The sequence below is a fragment of the Nomascus leucogenys genome, chromosome 15 (assembly GCF_006542625.1).
Source record: "Nomascus leucogenys isolate Asia chromosome 15, Asia_NLE_v1, whole genome shotgun sequence".
In the NCBI taxonomy this organism is placed as follows: domain Eukaryota; kingdom Metazoa; phylum Chordata; class Mammalia; order Primates; family Hylobatidae; genus Nomascus; species Nomascus leucogenys.
The window spans coordinates 13729402-13753824 of record NC_044395.1 but is presented as its reverse complement, the minus strand read 5'-3'; the positions used below and the strand labels follow the sequence as shown (position 1 = coordinate 13753824).

General features: G+C 35.7%; 1 protein-coding gene across 4 annotated transcripts in view; it reads left to right on the top strand.

Moving 5' to 3' along the window:
- The window catches only part of TBCEL (tubulin folding cofactor E like), a 76677-nt gene that overhangs the window by 9105 nt on the left and 43149 nt on the right, over positions 1 to 24423 (top strand). The window contains exons 2-6 of one of the 4 annotated variants that reach the window (XM_030829025.1): positions 3316 to 3423; positions 12811 to 12960; positions 14655 to 14794; positions 20656 to 20837; positions 22156 to 22412. In XM_030829025.1, the coding sequence (XP_030684885.1) occupies positions 12828 to 12960; positions 14655 to 14794; positions 20656 to 20837; positions 22156 to 22412 (712 nt within the window). In that variant the 5' untranslated portion in view covers positions 3316 to 3423; positions 12811 to 12827. Of the gene's footprint in view, positions 1 to 3213; positions 3424 to 12590; positions 12961 to 14654; positions 14795 to 20655; positions 20838 to 22155; positions 22413 to 24423 lie in introns of those variants that run through there. The other 3 variants (XM_030829026.1, XM_003253292.4, XM_030829027.1) reach the window with 3 other exon arrangements.

The following is a 24423-nucleotide window of genomic DNA, read 5'->3' as shown; positions in this document are numbered from 1 at the left end:
GAAAGAATTGCAACTCTTAAAATGTTGAAAACAAATCTAAACTATTAAACTTTTATTATATGAGAATCATGTGAGGATCATATTTTCTCATAGGCATTATTAATAAGGCATAAGTTTTGTAAAGGCAAGTACCATTTGGAGGTTGAAATTTAAATATTGGCTCTATTAGTCCCTCATTAGTGGGGATTTTCGTCATGAACATTGATAAAGGATTCCAAGAAAAAGATAAATGAAGATTGTATACATCGTAAATCAGATCTCCCACTAAATGTATTTATTGAGACTTTGCTGTTTTATCCCTCATGATTTAAGATCCTCAAGTGAATTATTTGCATTAATTTGATAAGTGCTGAGAGTAGGAATCAGAAATGGTAGACCTCACCTATATTCCTCTTTTTTATATAGCATACACTATGTTCCTGTATTTTTCAAAAATGTTTATTTTGTAGTAAAATGTACATAACCTAAAATTTATTATTTTAACCGTTTTATAGTTTAGTGGCATTAAGTACATTCACATTGTTATGCAACCATCACCATCAGTCAGCTTCAGAATTTCTTCTTTTTCCAAACTGAAGCTTTGTACCTATTAATTAATAATTCCCCACTCCCCGTGCCCTCTGGCTTCTGACAATCACCATTCTACAGTGTCAATGAACTTACCACTCTAGTTACCCCATGTAAGTGGAATCATACACCATTTGTTCTTTTGTGTCTAGCTTATTTCATTTAGCATCATGTCTTCAAGGTTCATATATGTTGTAGCATGTGTCAAATTTTTTTTAAGGCTGATAGTATTCCATTGTATGTATCTGTCACATTCTGTTTATCCATTTGTCTGCCTTTTGACTAGTCTAAATAATACTACTGTGAACATTGGTGTACAAATAGGTTTTGACTCCTGCTTTCGATTCTTGGGTAGATATCCAGAAGGGGAATTGCTGGGTCATATAGTAATTCTATGCTTAAGTTTTTGAGGAACAATCATATTTTCCACACCAGTTGTACCATTTGCATTCCTACCAGCAGTGCACATATATTAATCTTGAGTTACTGAGCAGCACCTATTGTTCTGAAGTATGGCATAAATTATTAACTCTTGCATATGTGTTGTAAGGTACAGTAGGAGTACAAAAATCATATATTCAGTATTAAATCTTTTGTGGTTGTGTTTTTTGCTGAATAACTTGTAGTGGCAAATATTTCTGACTGCGACATGATGGCACCTCTTTTGGAATCTCCGTGGAGTAGATACAATTATGTATTCTAGCCGTAGCTATGAGGAATTTTTGTTTCTAAAGTACTTTGATTTCAGAGTTTATTAATAAATCTACTTTTCATATTACATAAAATATATTTGGTATGCACAATCAGAAGTGATTAGAAAACCTATTGATTAGCACATTTATGGGGTGTCAATTATATGCAAGGTTCTAGTATATGGTAGATACAAAGAAGCATTAGGATATGGTTATTACTCTCAAGAGCTATACAGTTTGAAGACACAAGACAAACATGAAAGTTACATTGCTACACATGAAAAATAAGGGTATATTATTTAAAATGGAAAGATGACATGCCAGTATGTGATTAATCGCCCACTGAGTATTTCAGGCAGGATTAACATGAGCTTAGCTCAAAGGAAGCATCACTACAGGGAGAGGTATCTGAAAATGCTTCATCTCTAAAGTATATATTGAGTAGTGTGTTGAAGGATGCATAAAATTCAGATAGGTGGAGAGGTAAAGGCAAGCTTTTCCAATTAAGGAGGAATAGCATAAATGTCAGACATTTTTACTGTGCCAAATCATTAATTGGCATTAATTTAGCATAGTCCTTGGACCTAAAAGTTAGATTATTTAACAAAAATTGCAAGTTAGTCCTCCAGCTCTACATTCCGTTCATGCTACTATGTTCACTAAGTGGTGATGGTAGTAGTAATAGGGGAAGCAGGATAAGTAATAGTAAACTAATATTTATTAAGTGCTTTCTATGTGCCAGGTACTGTGCTAACCACCCTTTACCAATATTATCTCCATTCATTCTTCAGTAACCCTATGAGCTAGGAGTTATGGGCTACTACCCCTTCCTGTGAATGAAGAAGGGTAGACTTAGAGAACTTAAGAAACTTGCCCACAGTCGCACAGAGTAGTAGAATCAGTCAGGATTTACACACCCAGGGAGTTTAGTTTTAGAACCAGTACTTATTACCATTGGGCAGTATTGCCGTAGCACTAAATGTAGGAGGGGGCTAGTGAAAAAAAAAAAAAAAAAAAAGTGGATTTTTTTTTTTTTTTAATGACCTGCAAACTTTTGCAACCTTTATGCGTGATTGATGTTTCAACATTCTGGCAATCCCTGGTTATTAGCCAGGGTGGTTTGTAAACTGCTCTGGAAGGCTGTAGAGTGATGAACTAGTGGCCTGTTCCTAATGAGGCTTTTCCTTAACATGATGGCTTCTGTAGCTGCTCAAGAGCACAGATAATGGGGGTAATCTGTTCTGTAAACAGCTAAGTAATGACCTTAAACTTGTGTGTTCACAGCGGAAAGAAAACATGCATATATAATTTTCTTCTGATGAAATCTAATGTATTCAAGAAAAAGAATCTTGCTTTTTGGAAGGATGGAAAAGTTGGGAATAATTTTTTCCCCTTTGATGATTAGACCAGTCGGTACTGTTGCTTAGTTTTTTGGTTCAGTTACTTTGATGTGGTTACAAGAGGAATTTTGGCTGTAATGGATTTCATACATTTTTGTAAGTTATGTTTCCGTGTGTTGTGTGTGATGTTGTGTACTGTTGACATGAAATACTCCTTTTTTGGTAAAGATGGAATGACTTAACAGATTAGAGCTACAGAAAGTATGACTTAGCATGCTGGTAAGGCCACAAAAACCCAAGCAAGTTCCTCCAGTTTTGTATCCTGTAAATAGAGATAAGTTAGTTTTTCTGTTTCAGAGAGTGGTTATGGAAAATTACTAGGCTTTAAAATGATTGTTAATCTCAGTGTGGGGACATTTGGTTTGGGGACATCAGTTCAAGAGTAAATGTATCTGATCCTGTTTTGAATAAGTGCAACTTTAAAGCCTTGGAATTTTACCAGATCGAATCTGGGCCAAATAGAAAGGTAGGAGTAGATGTAAATTTGTTTGTAAAGGAGTTGGGGATGTGTGTGGTGGGGCAGGGTGAGGGTGGAGGGATGGGCAGGGTGGAAGTCTCCTTAGAAGCCTTTGGAGTAAAAGTCAGTGAATATTAAACCTTTTTGGTTGTTTTTGTTGCTGAAAGTATATGCAAAGTGTTTTTGTCTTATATTTCAGAATGTCTAATTTAATAGGGATATAGACAGTTGGTTTAAACCAACATTTTTGGACGAGGAGAGGCTATGGAAATGAAGAAAGAAGTGTTTAGAAATATCACACAAACAGGTACTTCAGTCTAAATAGTAGTATTGTCTTAATTTTTTCCCCTCATATTTCTCATCAAAATTATGACATTCTGGGGCTAGTGTATTTGGATCAGAAATTTCAAGGGCTGTGTTTATGTATGGTGGACTACAAGCATGAGAGTTCAGTCATAGTTGCTAATGTGCAGTTATTGATGAAAAAAGTTTGTGTCTTTGTTCAACATCTAAAGTGCCTTATACGCAATATAGTTCTTTAGTAGAAAATATAGACAGCTCTGAGGCTGTACTTCTCGCTGATAACATAGTCACAGTTTTAGATATATTTGTCACTAATACAATGAAATAAAGAATTTTTGATAGGTATTTTAATGTTTGTAGTGCTTTTAAGGAGAAGTATAGTACTGTGATACAAGAAGAGGGTGGTAGTGGCTGATTGATAGCATAATTAAAGGAATGATCAGGAGTCCAAATTCACATTTCATCTGGCAGTGTTGGATTTTTACCTCTTACCAAGAAAGGTTGATGTGCCACATTACTACACTTGCATATAGTGTAGTATACAGTTGAGCAGGTGACTTTGAGACATAGGGTGGTTCTTAGTAGGGTGTGAAATCGTGGTGGCATGGTGTGTTATGATAAGGGATTTATCAGCTACACTTATTTTGCTTTTAGAATGCTAAGAGTTAAGTTAGTGAATTGGCTAACTATAATTCTACAAAATAGTGCTAAAAGTTTATTAGAATTAGTTTATTTTCCTTTTCATCCAAAGAAAGCATCCACTTAGCTATATTACATAATGCTCAAGAGTAGTAACTGAAATAGAATCACAGGTATAGATACTTCAGGATAAATGAAATTGGAAGTGCCATACAGAATGAGACCATCCAGCCTAATTACGCTGACTTGGTCAATGTCCCGGAAGTGTTTATATGGGAGAGATAGATGTCATTCATGACTTTAGCTCCAAAAACTTACTAATGGAATACTTTATAAACCTTAAAAATGATTAGGTAGATATGCACTTCTTGACATGGAAAATTTTTCATGGACTATTTAGCAAAAAGGCAGGTTATAAAACTATATATCTAATCTTTGTGTAAAAAATATATATCTACATAGCATGGAAAAAATGATCTGGAAGGATACACACCATGAGGTGCATCCTCAGGCTTCATGTGCTTGCGAAATCTAAACCAAAGTCTCCTGGTGTGGATGTGGCTCTATGAAAAGCTTTTGATAATACTTATTTACATTATTAGCTTAGCTAATAAAAAGGGAAACTACATGGTGGGGTTACTGGTTTTGCCATTGTTGTTATTTATTTATTTTCAATTGGAAATTGTAAAAAATTCAGAAAGAATTTTTTTTTTTTTTAGATGGAGTCTCGCTCTGTCACCCAGGCTGGAGTGCAGTGGCACGATCTTGACTTACTGCAACCTCTGCCTCCCGAGTTGAAGCGATTCTCTTGCCTCAGCCTCCCAAGTAGCTGGGACTACAGGCACATGCCACCATGCGCGGCTAATTTTTGTATTTTTAATAGAGATGGAAACCATTTCGCCATGTTGGCTAGGCTGGTCTTGAACTCCTGATCTCAGGTGATCCACCTGCCTCAGCCTCCCAAAGTTCTGGGATTACAGGTGTGAGCCACCGCTCCCAGCTGAACATTGTATTTTTTGAAAGCAAATATTTAGAATAAAGCTTGTTAGTAGATCTTTATTCGTTGATTTATTTCATCTTTCCTGGAGGGAAAAATATATAATATATACATATGCTTTTCCAAAATAAATCAGTCTTTTAGGGGATACTCTTATGCTGCAGATCAGAAAAGACTGCTTTAGAAAACTAAACAAAAATTCCAGCTACCTAAAATGTCTAAGAATCTGGCAAAGTTTGGATACAGTGGATAATTGTTCAAAAGAAGAAAGCTTTTTGGAGATGAGGTTAGAAGAAGAGTTCACAAAGTGAAAATTTAATGGGCTTAAAAAAAAAAACAAAAACAAAACTTGCGAAACTTGAGAAAGGTAGCAATCTTGAGAGATTCTTTGAAGATAGCTAGGAGATTTTCCTCCTATGGCTTTGTTTTCTTAGTTTTTGCTGACCTCCCCCGACCCCCTGCAATACGTTTCTCTTTTGTCTGTTTTCAAAAAAACAAACAAACAAAAAAGAACAACTCTTTCTTAACCCTTTTTTTTCCACCAGCTGTCCCACCTCATCCACTTTCATTTAAGCCTCTCAAAGGTAAGATTGCTACTCTTTTCTCGGCTTATTTACTTAACTCCCTATTCTATGGATTCTATTACCTTAACTATACTGGAAGTGCTTCTCCTAAGGTAAACAAACTCGTAGTTGCCTAGTCCTTTACTGATTTTTAAATTCTCATTTTTGACCTCTCTGTATTCTGCATAAAGATCAATAACCCTCATCCTTGCACTCTAGTCACTGTAATCTCTCAGAATTTTTCTTAGTTTTATCTTTGCAGGATAAAGTCTAGCCCAAGAAAGGTCAGTCATGACCTTACTGACCACTGTCACCTCCACAGTTGAATCTCCTGCTTTTCCCCACCTGTCAACACACATATTTTATGTTGTAGCAGTACAGGTGATAACCCTTGTTTCTGGTCTCTTGTGTTTGTTCATGTGCTATTGTGTCCTGTCCCTGGAATGCCATTCCCCACCTTGTCAGCTAATCTTTATCTTTCAGAATGGCTCAGGATTCACCTACTTCCTTGATCACACTTCTGAAAGTTAATCACTTCTTATGTTTAATTCACTATTTCTTGTCTGGCTTATTTTAGATATGTGTTATCTCAGGTATTTCCTTCTAGAGTGTGGATGCCCTGAGGGCAGTGTTTGGATTTTATTCTTTCTCGCTTTCTTTAGTGCTTAGCATAGTGTTTGGCATAGATTTAACATCTGGTACATGCTTGTTGAACTGAACTAAATGAAACTACGCTCTATGAAGGCACATATTTTAAAAATAAATGAATGGGGAAATAAACCTAATTGGGAGAATTTGTTAAGGTATGAAAATGAAAAGAGATGGCAGGGAAAACTAAATATATTTGTTGTCTGCATTTTTACTAAACAATTGGTAAGGAAATTCTCATTCTCAGGTTGTCTTGTGAAGAAAACAGTTACCCAAGTGGGTAGCAAATCACTAGAATGAAATGTCATCTGACCCAAGGAACCTAAAGGTGAAATTGTGGAGCCTTTGACAAATTGTTTACCTGAAGTTTTGTTTTCAAATAGTGGTAGCTAAACATTGGCAGTAGCTTTTAGAGTGTAGTTTTTTCAGCCCTTCTCTGATGAATAGATACAATTGATTCGTTGTACAAATGGGTCCTTGTCAAATAACTGAAGGTAATTTTAAACTACTTGAGAGTATTTTCCTTTTCTCCATTTTTGTGAAAGCTATGAAAACTTCTTGAAGATTTAGCCCCATCCTAAATTAATGCACATTTGAATTATTGTGATTTCTTTTTCAAAAGCACAAATCAGTTCCCAACTATCTACTATTGTAGTAACTTGAAACCTGCAGAAATGGCTTCCTGCTTCAGGAAGCACCTCTCTGTCCTTTTTTAATCTCTACAGTCAGAGGTGACAGAGAGGCCTGAATCTCCCAGCCATCTTAAGGCATCACACCTCCTTAGCTTATGGCTCCAGAATCAGCAGAATTTGGGTCAAATTTGGGTAATTTGGATGAAAGATTTGAGTAACTTGTATTAACACATTTAACTTGGCTAGCAAAGGAAGTGGAACTGTGCAAGCTGAGGGTATTCTTCCAGCCCTTTGATACATCCCATAGTGGAGCTTTCGCCTTGCCCCTGTGAAAGCCATGGTAAAGAAGGGCAGAACGCTGCTGTGGCCTTGGCAGCCTGCTTACCTTCATCTCATTCCCTCCTCTTAGTTTCACTGCGGTTTGGTTCTCAGGCTTGGATATGTTTTGTTTATGCTTGCTTTTTCTTTGCTGATGTTGTTTTACAAAATTATCTAGTTTAGCCATCTATTTTATTTCTCTTTTCTTCCTCACTCCCCAGTTTCTTCAAAATTAATATTTTATATTCTACATACACAAATTCCAATTTGGAATTTTAAAAATAGAAATATTATAATAATGAAGACATTAAAAAACCCTTTGACAGACTATTAGGTCATTTCCAGATATGTTACTTAAAAACATTTTACATTTCAAAAAGATGATGTATGCACATGGTGAATTCAAGTTGTTCAAAAGGGTAAACATTGGAAAGCAAATCTTTCCACTCGTATTCCTCATTTCTTCTCTCTGGAGTCAACTGTCGATACTACTTTTATTCATTTCTATTTTATCCTTCCGGAGATAGTCTATGCATATACAAGCAGATAAATCTATTTTTATAAGATTTAAAATGTATGTTTTGGCACTCTGTGGGGTACGTTTTATATCTTTTGGAATTAGCTAGTGAGGCTGGCAGTGTTCGTACTTTATGAAGTATACTACTCTATGCTGTTTCTTTATGAAATAAGTATTGACCTTGCATACTTATTATACAAAAGGATCTATCTTATATGTTTCCCAGTGTTAGTGGTCAGACATGGCCTACTTTCTGTTTTCAGTTGTGTTGAGCTTCTTACTAATTTTGACCTAACCCGTTTATTGGGAACATGAAGTACAAATTGTATACCTAACCTCAATAGTGGTTAAGGGTACTAAGGTGACCGGATGTTCTGTTCTGATTTTAATGTAATTGGCAAAAGTGTACTGAGCACCTTATCCTCCAACTCATACATTATTCTGACTTTTTCCAAGCACTTTACAAGAGTATATTATAGTCGGGATCTTGAGGCACAAGCGAATTGAAATTTTCACAGGCCCACTTCACAACTTAGTAATGGAAGCAAGCAATATCACCAAAGATCCCTGGCTCTCTGGCTTTCAGCACCAATTCAGAACAGTTTTACAAATGCATTAGAACTCTGCCAACTATAGAGGTAGTCTGATGTAATTTGACACCCGTTATTTCCAAAATGTCATAGATTACCCTCCAACCCCCCAAAAACCTTTTAAAGGCTCTAGTGAAAGATCTTTTTCCATCCTGTATTTCCTCATTTTTCAATCTGTTAGGTTTTCAGCCTTTTTTCCCACCTACTGTTCCTCCTCAGACTGCCCCAACAGATTTTGAGTAGAGTTACATTACCAATCCATTTCACAATCTTGATGTTCTAATTCAAAACCTATGTATTAATGTGTGCCCATCTGCATTCCTGGAAAGCTAATCCAATAGTGTATCCTGGAAAATGACCAATGAAGGCGCTTGGTGGTGTTGCTTTTCAGTCAAAAAAAAAAAAAAAAAAAAAGAAGTCTTAAAAAAATCCTATTTGGAAGAGTTCTTACAGCATGGGACCATGAGGAAAAGCTTTTAAGTTCCCATGTTTGCTTGCGTACTAGCATTTTAACTTGAATACATCTTTCCTACCATCCCTTGGTTTCTCTATATTTAAATTATATATAAGATTATTGCCCTTGAATTGTATAAGTTTGAGTTTAAGTGGTTCTGAAGCCTCCAGATGAAAGGTGCTGCTTAAACTCAGTGATATTATTTTGACAGTGACAGTTCACCCTCTCCACACACTTTTTACTCTTTTGAACTGCTGATTGTATGAAAGATAACAATGTAACTTCTTTGGCTTTTTTGTTAAAAACTTCTAAAAATTCTGTTGGCATTCTGCTTGAGACAGGTTTTTTTGATAATAGCTATGGTGCCTGTCGCTAGTGGCATAGCACCTGCTCTGTGTTGTCTGCTGTTGGTGGTGAGGAGTTTACATTGAAAAAGAACTTTTCAACCTGAAGTTCCCAAAGCCCTAGCTGAACACAACACAGTTCAATTTTGACACACTCAGTGTTGGAATAGAGGGCAGCCGCTGTGGAGACACTTAACACTGTGTGGATAGAAAGAACAAAGTGTCTTGTACTAAAACAAACTCTATCTTTTAGCTTACAAATGGGAATCTTGAGCAAAGGGCAGCCCTCTATTTTCAAGGTCACTTTACTCATTATGATATTGATGCCATTTATCATGAAAATTTTTGTTCACTGAATGGGCATGTGCTCAGTGAGCATCTCCTGTGTTCTAGGCATTTGTAAATTGATTCCACAAAGTCCAGTAGATCATGGTCCTGGTAGTAATCTAGGAAATGAGCCAAGTTTAACAACCACTTTTATATTCATACTTTTTTCAAATGCGTATTACAAACCTGAGAGGAAGGTTTAGACCATACGTAAGTGAGAAAATTAAAGTAGGGAGAGATTAGATAATTAGCCTGTGGTTTACCCAGCTAGGGAAAGACCTTAAATTTCCTATGTCCATGTGCTTTCTATTGTACTCCAACTTCCTCTTAGAATTAACATTTATATATTTTAGAACTTTACAATGGCCCTGTAATCCAACTAGTGCATTTGTATATTTTAGGGCTCTACAGCAACCCTGTAATCCAGGTAGTAGAGATGTTAATACCTTATTTTATAGTTGAAGACATTTGGGAGAACAGTGACTTGCCTGATGGCACAAAACTATTATGTAGTCAGAACTGGGTGGGGTGTAAACCTACCTTTCATCCTGAATTCTCTGCCCTTTCTTCTCAGCACCTGAGAGGCTAGCGATTTTAATACTCGGCAACATTTATCAAACCGTTATCATATATAATAAACTATGCCTGATGCTATGAATTGATACTGAAATAAATAGGATTACACAGTTCTGCTCCCCTTTATAATGTAATGGTAGAGATAGGATAATCACATAAGAAAAATACCTAATGTTCATTGTAATTAAACAATATAAGCAAAAGTAAACCAGTAACTATAGTGAAGTAAATATGTCACCACTAATGGGAAGCAATTTGAAGCATTATCTGGCTAATATCAAACAGCCTTCTGAGAAGCTTTTCAGTGCTTGTTCCTGCTAGTTTCTTCTAGGAAAAAGTATGGGTGGTGATTTTTCAGCCTCTTCAGGGCTACTGGCTTCTTCCTTGTAATCTATAACCATGTTTGAGTCTTTCCTATTTTAAGATATAAAATCTTGACAGTTGCCTGGATTCCCTACTCTCTTATCATCCCATCTTCCTTCTCCACTCCCAGCAAAACATCTCAAAATATTGGCTAAACACTCTACTGTCTGGCTGTTTTCTTTCTTTTTCTTCGTGACTCTGTTTCCTCTGCCTGTCCCTTAAATATCAGTGACTATTGTCTTACTGTTCTTATTCATAACATTTTATATATCGTAATGGTGTCCAAATCTTCATCTTTAGCTCGTTTTTCTCATTCAACTCCAGATTGTTTCCCTGGATATTCCACAGGCACTTCAAATTGAACACGTATAAAGTGGAATTCATCATTTTCTTCTGTAAAACTGGCTCTGTTCCTGCTTTCTTCTTAGTTAATGGTATCACCAGTCACCTGGTCACCTGAACTAGAAACCCTGGGAGTCATTTTTGACTTTACCTTCTCCCTCAGCCTCTGTAATTTCTGAATAGCTTGCTTTTTAATGTGATCGTGAATCTGCCTCTGCTTTCTATTTATTCTACCACTGAATCACTTCAAGCTCTCACGATCTCTCTGCTGTATTTTTGCAGTATCTTCCTAACTCTTCTCCCTGCCTTAAGTCTTGTTTCCCTCATATTCATCAGCTCCATGATTCTCAGGATGAGTTTTCCCTAAAAATTTTGTTGTTGTATTCCCTTCCTTAAAACCTTTCAGTTTTTTCTGTTTCCTGTAGGATAACATTAAACCTCCTAATGTGGTATACGAGATCTCCTCTGAGGTTTCTAGTTAGATGCTCCTGACAATGTCTACCATTACCAGGCTGCTTTGGCAATATCAGATATTTTTTGCTTACTCATATATACCATAATACATTTTGACTACTGTTCCTTTTCTTATGATATCCCTTCTTCTCTGAGTACTCTATAGCCTGTATATCCTTCTCCCTACTGATTATTTTAGTAAAAAAGCCTGATACCTAATAGTTGAAATTACAGAGGTCAATTTTAGCTGCCTATATTTTGATTAATATTTAATAGGCATCATAGGCCAGCCCCTTAAGTAATGAGTTATCAGATTGTCAGAAGTTAGCATGTTGTTTAATGTTACCTGTTTTAATGTATGCATGAGTCCTTCTCAGTACTCATCTTCTCAGATGCTGGAATCATTCAATGTTTGGACCCTTAGCTGATGCTAAACAGAAAGGACTCTACCCAAACTCAGAACCAAAAGAGATGACATTTTGTATTATTTAGGATTAGGTCCAGTTATAGGTAACTAAAAAATTGAGAAGAACAGTGGCTTAAGCAAAATAGGTTATTTATTTGTCACTGAAATTTCCGGAGATATGTACCAGTATGGCAGCTCAGTTACATGAAGTCCTCAGGGATGCAGAGCCCTTTCAGCTCTTCGTCCCACTTTTCTTAGTGTATATTCCTTGGGTTCATTGTCTGGTGGCATCAGTTTTCTAGGCAACAGATGGAGGAAGAAACAAAGAAGGAGGGCAAATGGCACACTCTGGTCATCTTTTAAGGATGACTCCTAGAAGCTGCCACAGAATACTTGGTTTCTAGCCCATGAGCTAGAACTTAGCCAGCACTCATTCCCAAATACAGTTATCCAGTTATCCAGTTAAAGGTTCTTTTACTATGGAAGAAGATAATGGATTTTGAGGGACAGATATTAAAGGATTCATCCAAACTATTTGGCCTGATGTTCAATCTGTACCTTCTTTTTCAGACCTTTCTTCAATTACTTATCCACATGAATCCTATGTACCAGCCAAAAGCCTTCTCATTGCCCTTGGTTGGAAGTGATCAACTGCTCTTCTAAATCTTGTAATACTTTTCAGGCCGGGCGCGGTGGCTCACGCTTGTAATCCCAGCACTTTGGGAGGCCGAGGCGGGCGGATCATGAGGTCAGGAGATTGAGACCACGGTGAAACCCCGTCTCTACTAAAAATACAAAAAAATTAGCCGGGCGTGGTGGCGGGCGCCTGTAGTCCCAGCTACTCGGAGAGGCTGAGGCAGGAGAATGCCGTGAACCCGGGAGGCGGAGCTTGCAGTGAGCCGAGATTGCGCCACTGCACTCCAGCCTGGGCGACAGAGCGAGACTCCATCTCAAAAAAAAAAAAAAAAAAAAAAATACTAAATCTTGTAATACTTTTCATCTGTATTGCAGATATTTGCTCAACTGTTAATTGCTGTCATTTTTCTGTATATGTAGCTTCCCTAAATTGTAAGCTATCACCACAGTATACGTTTCCAGGGTCAGTAACTAAGTATCATATGTCTTGCAGTGCCTAGTCTAGTACTTTATAAATAATTGGTTTTCAATAAATAATTCTTACGTGTGTAAATACATAATTTGATGATTTCTTGGTTTCTTGTAGCATTTTAAGAAAGAAAGATGGATCAACCTAGTGGAAGAAGTTTCATGCAAGTATTATGTGAAAAATATAGTCCTGAAAATTTTCCTTATCGCCGTGGCCCGGGGATGGGAGTCCATGTCCCAGCCACACCTCAGGGTTCTCCTATGAAAGGTAAGAAAGTTGGGACCTAAAACACTTATTTAGTGGAGCTTACTTAGGATGTTAAATCACAGTGTTGCCTTGTTTGCAAATGATTTATTTTATTTTTAATTACAGTCAAATAGTCTTTCCCCCTTGTTATGATTTCAGTTTTCTAAAGAATGTAACAGGACTGGTTTTCCTCCAGATTGACTAAGAGATGTTTTAGTTGCATGTGTATGACAAGAATAATATTTGAGTGATAATATTTCAAATGCATATTCTTTTACGGAACATAGAGGGTACAAAACAGTACAGGACTGGCCTGTGCCCTCCAGGACCTCATAGCCTAATTGGTTTACAAGACATTCACATTTACAAAGGTAAATAAACACAAGACAATTTATATTGAGCCAAATGAATGGTATAGTGATTTGGAAAGAAATTTAAAAGATAATTAATATGATCAAGAAATGATTCAAAGCTGTGAGATTTTAACTAGTTCTTCAAGAATGTAGAATTTGATTAGAGATAACATTCTAGGAGACGGACTAGATGTGAGCAAAAATCTGTAACTAGAAATGTGCAAGGTATATTTTTCTTGTCTTTTAGCTTAATGTTGCAATTAAGAGTTCTTGGAAGTAGTTTTTTGTAATTATGGGGAATTAATATTGAATCACTGTTTTAGTTCTTGCTTTCAAAGGTTACTGAGTGTTTGCTGTTTCTAAATACAATAATTTTATCTCTGTGTAACCTGGAATGGCAGAGAGAAGTGGATTTCTTATTTGGTAATTTTTTTTTTCAGGATCCATTCCCATTCTCATAAATATGTTGCTGAAAGTAGCAAGTTGAAAACCATGTAATTTGAGGTCTCCATTAATAAAGTACTACCTTGATGAGTCCTTGTTTTATACCAAATGGCAAAAGAGTGGTTGCATTCTCATGTTTATCCTTTTTAGTAGAGATTGTAAGAGTAATTTTATTGACACATGTGTTTTTGAACCAGGCAGTAGTCAAAAAGTTGTTTTCTCGGTTTTACCAAATTCAATTAATAGTTTAAGACTCTGAAACACTTTCTTCCATTACAGTTATATTTTTAAAGAAGGCTAATTTTCATAAGGGACAAATTCTGTAGGGATATGAAATGGAGATAATTGATAGACGAGAGAGAGATGTAGAGTTCTGAATGGATCCACTTAAGTGAGGAAGAGTTCTTGAATGATATCAACTTAACAGAAGTGATTTAGTAGATTAATGGTTTGAGATGATTTTCAAAGGCACAGAAGATAAAGATACACATCAGATAGAGAGAAAAGAGCCATCCAGAATACTTTGGAACTAAATTTCAAAAAGAAAGAATTGAGGCCTGTAAGAAAGTACTGGTAGTCCACACATGAATTTCATGGATCTCTTGTTCAGATGATAAGATGATAGCATGGATGAGGGCTCTGTTGTTGGTAATTGACATAAACAATCCTGCTATGAGTTAAAGCCTAGAGGACTTTTTTTGGTGGCACTGGTGCAGTACTTCTGAGCTCCTCCTGGGCAATAACTGGCTGTCTCCTCTTAGGATTCAGTACCCTTTGGTCCCATTATATCCTGTATTTTCTAGATCCTTATGTAATTTCACAGTTTGATTTTTGTTTCTTGACAATTCCTGGGGGCTGAACATATGTAGACAAGAATTTGGCTGATATAGAAAATATTTTGTGTCTCCCATCATTCAGATCGCCTCAACCTCCCAAGTGTACTAGTGTTGAACAGCTGTGGAATAACCTGTGCAGGAGATGAAAAAGAAATTGCTGCCTTCTGCGCTCATGTGTCGGAACTAGATCTTTCTGACAACAAACTCGAAGACTGGCATGAGGTGAAGTTTTTATATTGCTACATTTTGGTGAAAAGCAGCAATAACCCTTGTGTCATTGTTTATGTTATTATATGTTCTGTTAAATTCTGTTCTCACTTGATGTCTGTTTGACTTCTTGTTGTTTGTATATCTTATTGTCTGTATATCTGTATATCAAGATAAATAAGGCCTATAATCCCAGTGCTAAGGAGGCTGAGGCAGGAGGATCACTTGAGCCCAGGAATTCAAGACCAGTCTGGGCAACATAGCAAGAACCCGTCTTTAATTTAAAAAAAAAAAAAAAAAAAAAAAAAGGCAAATAACTGACTCTATCTATGGTGATTTTTCGCTAGCTTTGTTATTATTAATTTGTTTTTCATCAAGGTGAAAATCACTAAGGAAATTTAGGCATCAAGAGGTTGATTAGTCTTTGTCAGCTTAAACTGCTAACAGTGCATTAAATTTTCTACTGTTTCACTAATTTATACATCCTATGCTCATTCTCTACTTCTACTTCAATATTTATTACTGAAAATTGACATAAAATTGTTGAAACTGAGAATATATATAAATATGTTTATTCTTGTTATTGAAATTTATTCAAATATTTTACAACTTTTCTTATATTATCAAATCCCTTGGGTAGTTTGACATAACTGATGTCTCAACCTCAGAGTAAGTATAAACTATACACATAGTTTGTAAAAGTACACAAATACAGTTTTGTAACATTCTCTTATTATTATATGTAACATTACCTACCTGCTTATAACATTACGTGATAGAAGCTACCCTGAAGAATAAGGTTAAAGTGTTCTTCATACTTGGTTCATTCTTCTGCCTTAATTTGGGCTCTTATTTTTTGATTTGACCTTAGGAAGACTTTCCTAATGGGTTTTCCTGGATCCGGCTTTATTCTGTTTCCACTAAGCTGTCTTCCATAGTGCTACCACAGACTCCTTGTAATACATGAAGCATGATTATGACACTGTCCTGCATAAAGGCCTACAGTTGCCTTTCTTTGCCTAGAAACTAAAGTCTGACTCTATAAGCGTAACCCTTCATCATATGGCCCTTTGCTATTTCTAGAACTTTTTCTCCCTCTTTAGCCATATACTTTTACTTGCAGCTCATGATAAACTCGAAATAAAAAGCTTCCTTGCTTTTATTCATTCTGAACCCACTGCTCTCTTTCTTCTCTTGTCTACCTGGCCACTTCCTATTTATCCTTCAAGACTTGGCCCAAGTTGCTATTCCTCTGTGAAATTTTCCCTGGCTGTCTCACAGACAGAGTCAGATTATCCCAGAGCACCTACACTATACCACTATGAAAGGATTTATCACAGTCTGGTATAATGACTTGCTTACTTGACAGTTTTCCCAATAGACTATGAGCTTATTCCAAGTGGAGATTTTTATCTTTTTTTGTATCATAAGCCCAGCATACCAAGTAGTCAAATATTTGTTGAGTGCATTAATGATTAAATGATTATATCTTAAGGATTAATCAGTGCCTCTTTTTCCAACTTTTCCTGTGATCTTAAGAAATTCACTTAATCCTTTAGAGCTTTAGTTTGCTCATCCATAAGATAGGCTTGCCGATAAAATTAACCATTGAAACACTTAGTAGGTATTGAATGCTACACAAATCCTAAGACAGATTTCTTGTTTAAGAAAAACCTATCCATAACCTAGTTTTGGTAAGCTTTTCTTACATTTATCTGTTTTATGCCCTTGTTTAATCTGGTAACTGTGTTCTTGGTTATATTTCCTACTTTTATTAGGATTTTAATCAAAATTCTTTGCAATGCATGTCACCTGTTTGTAAGTGATTTATTAACATACTCAAATTTATAGGGCTATTCTAAAAAATAATTTCTATTTGTGTATATATATATTTATTTACTTATCTGAACAACTTGTATAGTTTACTGTTTAACAAATTACAGATTGTGCCTTCTTGGTCCTCTGAAACATTTAACTGCTACGCATGCTTTATCTGCACTTCAGATTTGTTTCTTTGGAAATACAAAATTTTACAAACGTTTTGTGCTTTGACCATGTATATAAGCTATTGCTAATTGGTGGGAACAGTTTAATAGTGATGTAGTTGCTACCTCAGGAGGAAGATGTATGTAATATGGATCAGTACACAGTGTATACACTAAGTAATTCAGCATTTTTCTCTGCTTAGACAAAGGTCTATGTTAAATTTTTCTCAAGCCACATTGACATATAGCCAGAGGGTCACATACTTATTTATACTGTATTTGTACTCAGTTTGTATATTCCTAAGTGCTCTATAGTCTGTTTTCAGGTAGTTTTCAAGTAAATATTTGTTGCTGCTGCTTTCAGGTATCCATTTTCTAATTTATTTTTGTTTTCATCATTCCTTTATATTTCCTCTTTATCCTTAACTGTAGTTGATCCCAGTCTTCTAGAGGATATATCAGAACATAGAAAAGGGAGAAATATGACAAAAGAATGTTGATTTTTAGGATTGCTTAAACTCTTGGCCAGGCCACAAATGCTTCATAGGTCGCCAGTTTTAGGACATTACATTTCAACCCATATATCTGATTACCAAAAAGATAATTTGTCCTTAGCCATTAACGGAATTTATTTTAGCCGGTATTGATAGGGCAATGTGGAACCAGTTGTATAATTTTTCCCTTAGTTTTTTGGATGACCAAGAATATTATAGGTTATGAGTAACTTCTTTTGTAGCTTAATTTGCTGGCTGCTATATATGCAGAGACTAAGATAAATATGGATGAGAAAAGTAATACTTCAGGGGAGGCAAAGATTTGTCTTCACCCTTCTAAAATTGGGCACCTATGTTTAAAAATAATGCATTTTTTTTTAGCTTTTGACTTGAATTTTTGGCTGAGTAGATCTTTGTCTGACCTTTCCCAAGGTACCTTTTTTTACTCCATTCCTTATCAAAACCATTTTATAAAAGAAATTAAACCTAGTGGTTGAGAGGAGGGAGGAAGTAGCCACTCAGGTAAGGTAGAGAATAGCTTAGGTACAGATGACAGATTGTTATCTTAAAACCCTTTTCCCATTTTTCTTAAATCTTCAGTTTCTTCCTTTTTGGAAGCCAAAGTAAAGGGTCCCCTATTACATCACAGAATTGTAGAAACCTAAAATGTGATCTGAGTTCATCTCCATGTTTCTGCACATGAGCATACTCATTCCAGTTGGAGGAGTCTTTTTTATTTTTAGAATTTAAAAAAGAGAAGTCAATATACTGCCCTAGAAACTCATGGAATGTTTGTCGGCTTTTGGTACTGGGAAGTTTTTCTGTCATAAGTAAATTTATCTGTGTAATGAATATTATGTCTTCCCGAGTCTTATCAATTTGAGGTTACTCAAAAAAACCTTTTTTATTTCATCCCTTTAAAGAAAATACTCATTTATTTCTAACATTTGTTATTTTTCCTGCTTGAATGATTAAATTCTAGTCCAGTTTTATCTTTTAGGATATTCTAGGGTTAACAAGTCATTCTGAATATTAATTTTCGCTGTACAGTAATGCTGATGCAGACTGTGATGATTATATCATATATCTGCTAGCCTTGGGAAATCTCCCAGAAATTGTTTCAAAACCCTTAAATTATCTATTTTTTAAAGTGTTTTCCTCTTTATTATAAAAATAAAATATGAGTGGTAGTAGTTAGCAAAGGGTTTATGTTTTGTTTTTATTTAACTGGGGTTGTCCTATAATTAAGTTATTCTTCGTGCTTTAGTTGGAGCATAATTCCTGTCCCCCTCCCACCCTCACAAAGAGGTTAAGTATAGCTGGTAAGCATCTTCTGTATGAAAGTTTTTCGTATCAGTATTCAATCATAGAATGCAGTACAGATTGGTTCCTGCATAAACTATTTAGCTGTGTTTTGGTCACAGACTAAGCTCCAAATACTAGCCATATATTGCACAAATGTTTGGTACCATTTGATCGCAAAAGGGATCAAGCAAGAGAATATGTGCACACTGGTATAAATTCCTTACACTTTAAACGGAAGCCTAGTGTATTTTCTCTAAAAGGCAGTTCATTTCTTCATTTGTAAAATGAGGATAAAAATGGTACCCACTTTATAGGGTTAGTGTGTGGAATAAGTGAAATAGTGAATGCAGGGAACCTTTTCTTCTCACCCACTCTTCTGAAACTTCTTGGAATTAATCTACTTCTCACTGATTTTAGAGCTGCCAAACTGAATGTTTACACAGTAGGTCTGATGTAAAAGTACAGGTTACTTTTTATTTCTACCCCTGGTTCTCCCTCCTGGATACTCTTTTGGCATTACTTCTGGAGCTCTGAAAAGAAAGATATTCAGGTTGCAACCCTGAAGCTTGTCCAACCTATGAAGCTTCTGATTCAGTAATTATGGTGGAACCTTGGAATCAGCATATTTTAAATTCTGTCAGTGATTCTGATGGGTAGCCAAGGTTGAGATAATGGTTCATATTATGCTTATGTTCATAATAGTTACATTTATTAAATGATCTTGTGCCATCAAGTTATTCAATAAATAAGTGTTCACTGTGCAGTAGTGAAGTAGGTAAGTACTGTATCTGCTTTTATAGAGCTTACATGCCATTGGGGGGTACGTAGGGAAACAGGTTTCAAAAAAATGTGTCACTTGCTATGCTAAGCACTTTACTGTGTATCTTATTTAATCCTACTAGCAGATGGGAACTATTTTCCCTATTTGACAAATGAGGAAACTGAGATTTGGAAAGATTAAGTCACTTGTCTGAAATCACACAGCTAGGAAGTGTTGGAACCTCGTCTGAACCCAGGTTTTTTGACTCTAAAACTAATCCTAACTACTCTTTTCTCTTTTTCTTGTAACTTTTACTTACCACATTGCCTGGTTGTTTGATGCTTAATACATTTGCTGGACATCTAGCATTTATTTCATACTTGTTTAAGCTGATCCTTCTCGCAGATTGTACCAACTAGTCTTCAGTTTTCTTTATTCATTTTTTCTGCTTATATTTATGATGTGTAAATATGGTATATTGGAAAGAAAAATGGCTCTGAGTTTTAAATCCCAGACGTGACCTTTGTAACTGTAAGGCCTTAGTGAAATTATTTAACATTTCTGAGCCTCAGATTCCTCATTTATTAAAATGAAAGTAGTAGTATCTTGCAAGTTGTTTTGAGAATTTAATGAATAAACTATATCAGAGAGACTAGTACCATGCAGACCAAATAGCTAAGGTCAATAATGCTCATTTTCTTTTTTTCCTTTTTGTCTACCAAGTTGCTAGCTAAATTGTTGATAATCTTGTTTTCCCTTTGATTATATAGTTATGAATTTTTTTTTGTTTTTAAGTAAACATATGTTAAAGTTTGGTTTATCTTTGAACCAAATTGAAACTGTTTTCTAAATGATTGTGATAATGCAGTCAAATTTAACATGTGAATTGTTACCAGGTGAATTTTAACCTTTAATTAGCCTTAATATTTTGCTAAGAATGAGGGGAAGGAGATATTCAAAGAGAATTATATGAGCTAATCTCAACTCTTTAAGAAATGTCATCAAAACTATCTTTTCTCCACTTATCAAAGAGAACATCACACAGAGCAGAATCAGAAACCTTTCTAAAGGCAACATAGGAAATCTTCCTTTTTACCATTAAGTTCTGTTATGTACCAGTCAGTTATGCCACTATTTCATTGAAAGATTTAATTATTTGCCAAGGTTTGTTGAAATCACTTATGTCCCTCTGTGAGTACCGTCACTAAATAGGACTCCTTGATGTAAATGGCCCTTTGCCTGGAGACCTGCTCCCCTAGGCTTTCTTGAGCATGATTGCTATTTAACAGCTCTGATTACTGCCTGATAATGCTTTTCTTTTTTTCTCCTTAGGTCAGTAAAATTGTGTCAAATGTTCCTCAGTTGGAGTTTCTAAACCTGAGTTCCAACCCTCTGAATTTGTCGGTTTTAGAAAGAACATGTGCTGGGTCCTTCTCTGGGGTTCGCAAACTTGTCCTCAACAACAGCAAAGCTTCTTGGGAGACAGTCCACACGATACTACAGGAGTTACCAGAGTAAGCCCAGAGAGCATGAGGGCGAGGGAGTTATGTTGCCATCTGTGTTAGTACGTAGGATTACTGCTGATCTCCCACCCAAGAAATACTAGAACTGCAGATTGAGTGGAGAAAGAGGTTAGAAAAACGAAGTTATTGGAATGAGAATGTGAGGGTAATCTATTAGCATTTCCAGTGGAATACATGTTCAGTGTTGAGTAGCACCAAGACATGGGATATGTCATCTCTGGGCTAGAAAATACCCCTGAGAAGCACTTATCACTTTAAATCAACTCAGCCTTACTCTATTTTAATCTTCTGATATGAGAATTGAGCCTCAACCCTTTTCTTTGGGAGGAAAAGTCATAGTATCACTAAAATGTGTTAACATTCAGATGATTAAGTGCCTAGCTGATCTGATGGGAAAATTGACCTAGTATTATTTTCAATAATTTAAGAAAGAAATTTTATTTTTGTCAATTAAAACATGCTTTATTATGTTTCGTTTGTCCCTCTTTGTATTTACATGTAAGTGTGCAAAGGAAATTTAAAGAGGCTATAGTTTCTTTGACTGTCTAAATATGGAAATTCTCAAAGCCCTTTAGAATCTTGTCCATCTTAATTTCACACTCTTCATCTTATTCCGTCTTAATTTCACACTATCACTCTAATGAGATTGGTTTCCTCACTGCACCCAACACCCAGCATGGCACAGAATGAGCTTTTAAGTGCTAGTTTCACTACTAACCATATGACCTTTGATAAGCTATGTAACTTCTTTGAGCTCAGTTTCCTTGTCTGTAAAATGGGCGTAATTGCATTTACCTGCAGAAGTAGAACTAAAATCTATAATACACCTGGCATAGGGTCTGACACAGGGTAGGGATTCAATAAATGATAGTTATTATTTCTACTTCTAAACATTTGTTCATGTTGTTTCTGGAATTTTCTTCTATCTCCTCTCAACTTATGGAAGTCCTCCCCTCCTTCAAGGCCATGCATTCTTCCTGGTTATTCTAACTATAATTTTAATTTCATTCTTATGTGAATGACTATTATACTTACAGTTAGTACTGCTTAATTTAGTACTTAATTATTTAAGCACAAAAGTAATTTCGCACCACCTTATATCATTCTTTGCTATTTCAGTGTGTACTTTAGGTTTTGTCTTCCCAGCTATATTTTGAACTTCAGGAAGACATCTTGGTATTTTCTCCACAATTCCTAGCAGACTCTCACATATAGTAGGCACTTACTTATTTATTGAATGAATGAAAATAGGTGTAAAGTAGAAAGTAAACTGCTTTAAACAATGAAATATTTCCTTTTTTCTCTGCAGTTTGGAGGAGCTCTTCCTGTGCCTTAATGACTATGAAACAGTGTCTTGTCCTTCTATTTGCTGTCATTCTCTTAAGCTACTACATATAACAGACAATAACCTCCAAGACTGGACTGAAATACGAAAGTTAGGAGTTATGTTTCCTTCACTGGATACCCTCGTCCTGGCCAACAATCATTTGAATGCTATTGAGGAGCCTGATGATTCATTGGCCAGGTTGTTTCCTAATCTTCGATCCATCAGCCTCCACAAGTCAGGTGAGGTTCAGGCTTGTTCTTATTCTACATGCAAATTAACCTGAGCATATGCATGAAATACAATGAAAGTATATTTCTTTCAGTCACAGTTTTATCTTTTTTAGAGTGAATTTTCTATATGACATGCAGATGCCTATGATTGGCTAAATTTAAGACACTCATTTTCATAAATGATCTGATAAATATTAAGTGGCATAGCATTACATTGACAATTTATATTTTATACATTAGAGGGGTCATGCTATGAAAAAAGTGAAATGAAATTGATGCACTGGATATTAAAAGACACAGTAAAAATAGTACAAAGAATTACAAAATAGACCATTTTATCTGGACTTAGTTTAAGAAATCCCAACCTGCTGTCTTTTCAAATGCTGACTTTTTTAGTATCTGTATGTAATTGATTGTCAGTTTATTGCCATTCGATCCTGTGTATCACAGGAATGAATATATTTAGCTTCTTTTTTTATTGATAAACTTTATTTTTTAGAACAGTTTAAGGTTTACATTAAAATTCAACAGAGAGTACAGAGAGTTTTCATATACCCCTTGTTCCCACATATATACAACTTCCCCCACTATCAGTGTCCCATAGCAAAATGGTACATTTGTACCATTTCAGTCAATGAACCTATGTTGACTTATTGTTATCACTCAAGTCCATAATTTACCTTAGGGTTCACTATTGGTGTTGTAAATTCTACGGATTTTCACAAATGTGTAGTGACATGTATCCACCATTGTAGTAACATTCAGAATAGTTTCCCTGCCCTAAAAATCCTCTGTGCTCCACCTATTTACCCCCTCCAATCCCGGCAACCACTCATCTTTTTACTATCTGCATAGTTTTGCCTTTTCCAGAATGTCATCTAGTTGGAATCATACAGTGTGTAACCTTCTCAGATTAGCTTCTTTCACTTAGGAATATGCCTTTAAGTCCTCCATGCCTTTTCATGGCTTGATAGCTCATTTCTTTTTAGTGCTGAATACTATTCCATTTTCTGGATGTACTACAGTTTATTTTATCTACTCACCTACTTACTGAAGGACATCTTGGTTGCTTCCAAGTTTGGGCAGTTATGAATAAAGCTGCTGTAAACATCTGTATGCAAATTTTTGTGTGGACATGAGTTTTCAGTTCATTTAGGTAAATACTAAGGAGCATGACTGCTGGATCGTATGGTAAGATTATGATTAGTTTTATAAGAAACTGTCAAACTGTCTTCCAAAGTGGCTATATCATTTTGCATTCCCACCAGCAGTTCAAGAGTTCCTCTTGCTCTACATCTTTACCAGAGTTTGATGTTCTCAGTGTTTTGGATTTTGACTATTCTAATAGGTATATTGGGGTATCTTGTTTTAATCTGCAATTCTCTAATGATGTATGATATTGAACATCTTTTCGTATGCTTGTTTGCTATCGGTATGTCTTCTTTGGTGAGGTGTCTGTTCAGGTCTGTGGCTCGTTTTGTAGCCAGATTGTTTTTTATTCCTTATTATTAAGTTTTAAGGATTCTTTGTATATTTTGAATAACAGTTCTTTATGAGATATGTCTTCTGCAAATACATTCTCCCAGTCTGTGACTTTTTTTCTCATTCTCTTGATGTTGTCTTTTAGCTTATTTCTGAAAACACCTACATAATTAGAAATAACTCTAACCTACAACTGAAAAAACATAAACTTAGTTTAATTTACCATAGAGGTTTTAAAAGTGGGAAATAAGTTTTAAAATCCAGTGTTTTGCATAAGGAAGCTGTTTATTTCACCTTGACACCCCTTGAGCTAACTATTCTTCCTCCTTGATGGAAATGCCATTCTAAGGGATGAGGATAGTTGTGACTTGGGATAGTTATACACCGGAGACCTCATAAATTGTTCCTGTCTTTACCCTTGCTGAAGGTTGATAAAAATAGGATGAGACTATGTTGTTCTATGAAATAGACCTGATGCATTGTAAAATTGACCAGCTTCATTATTATAGAAAAATTTTTCCTTTGTAGAAGACCTACC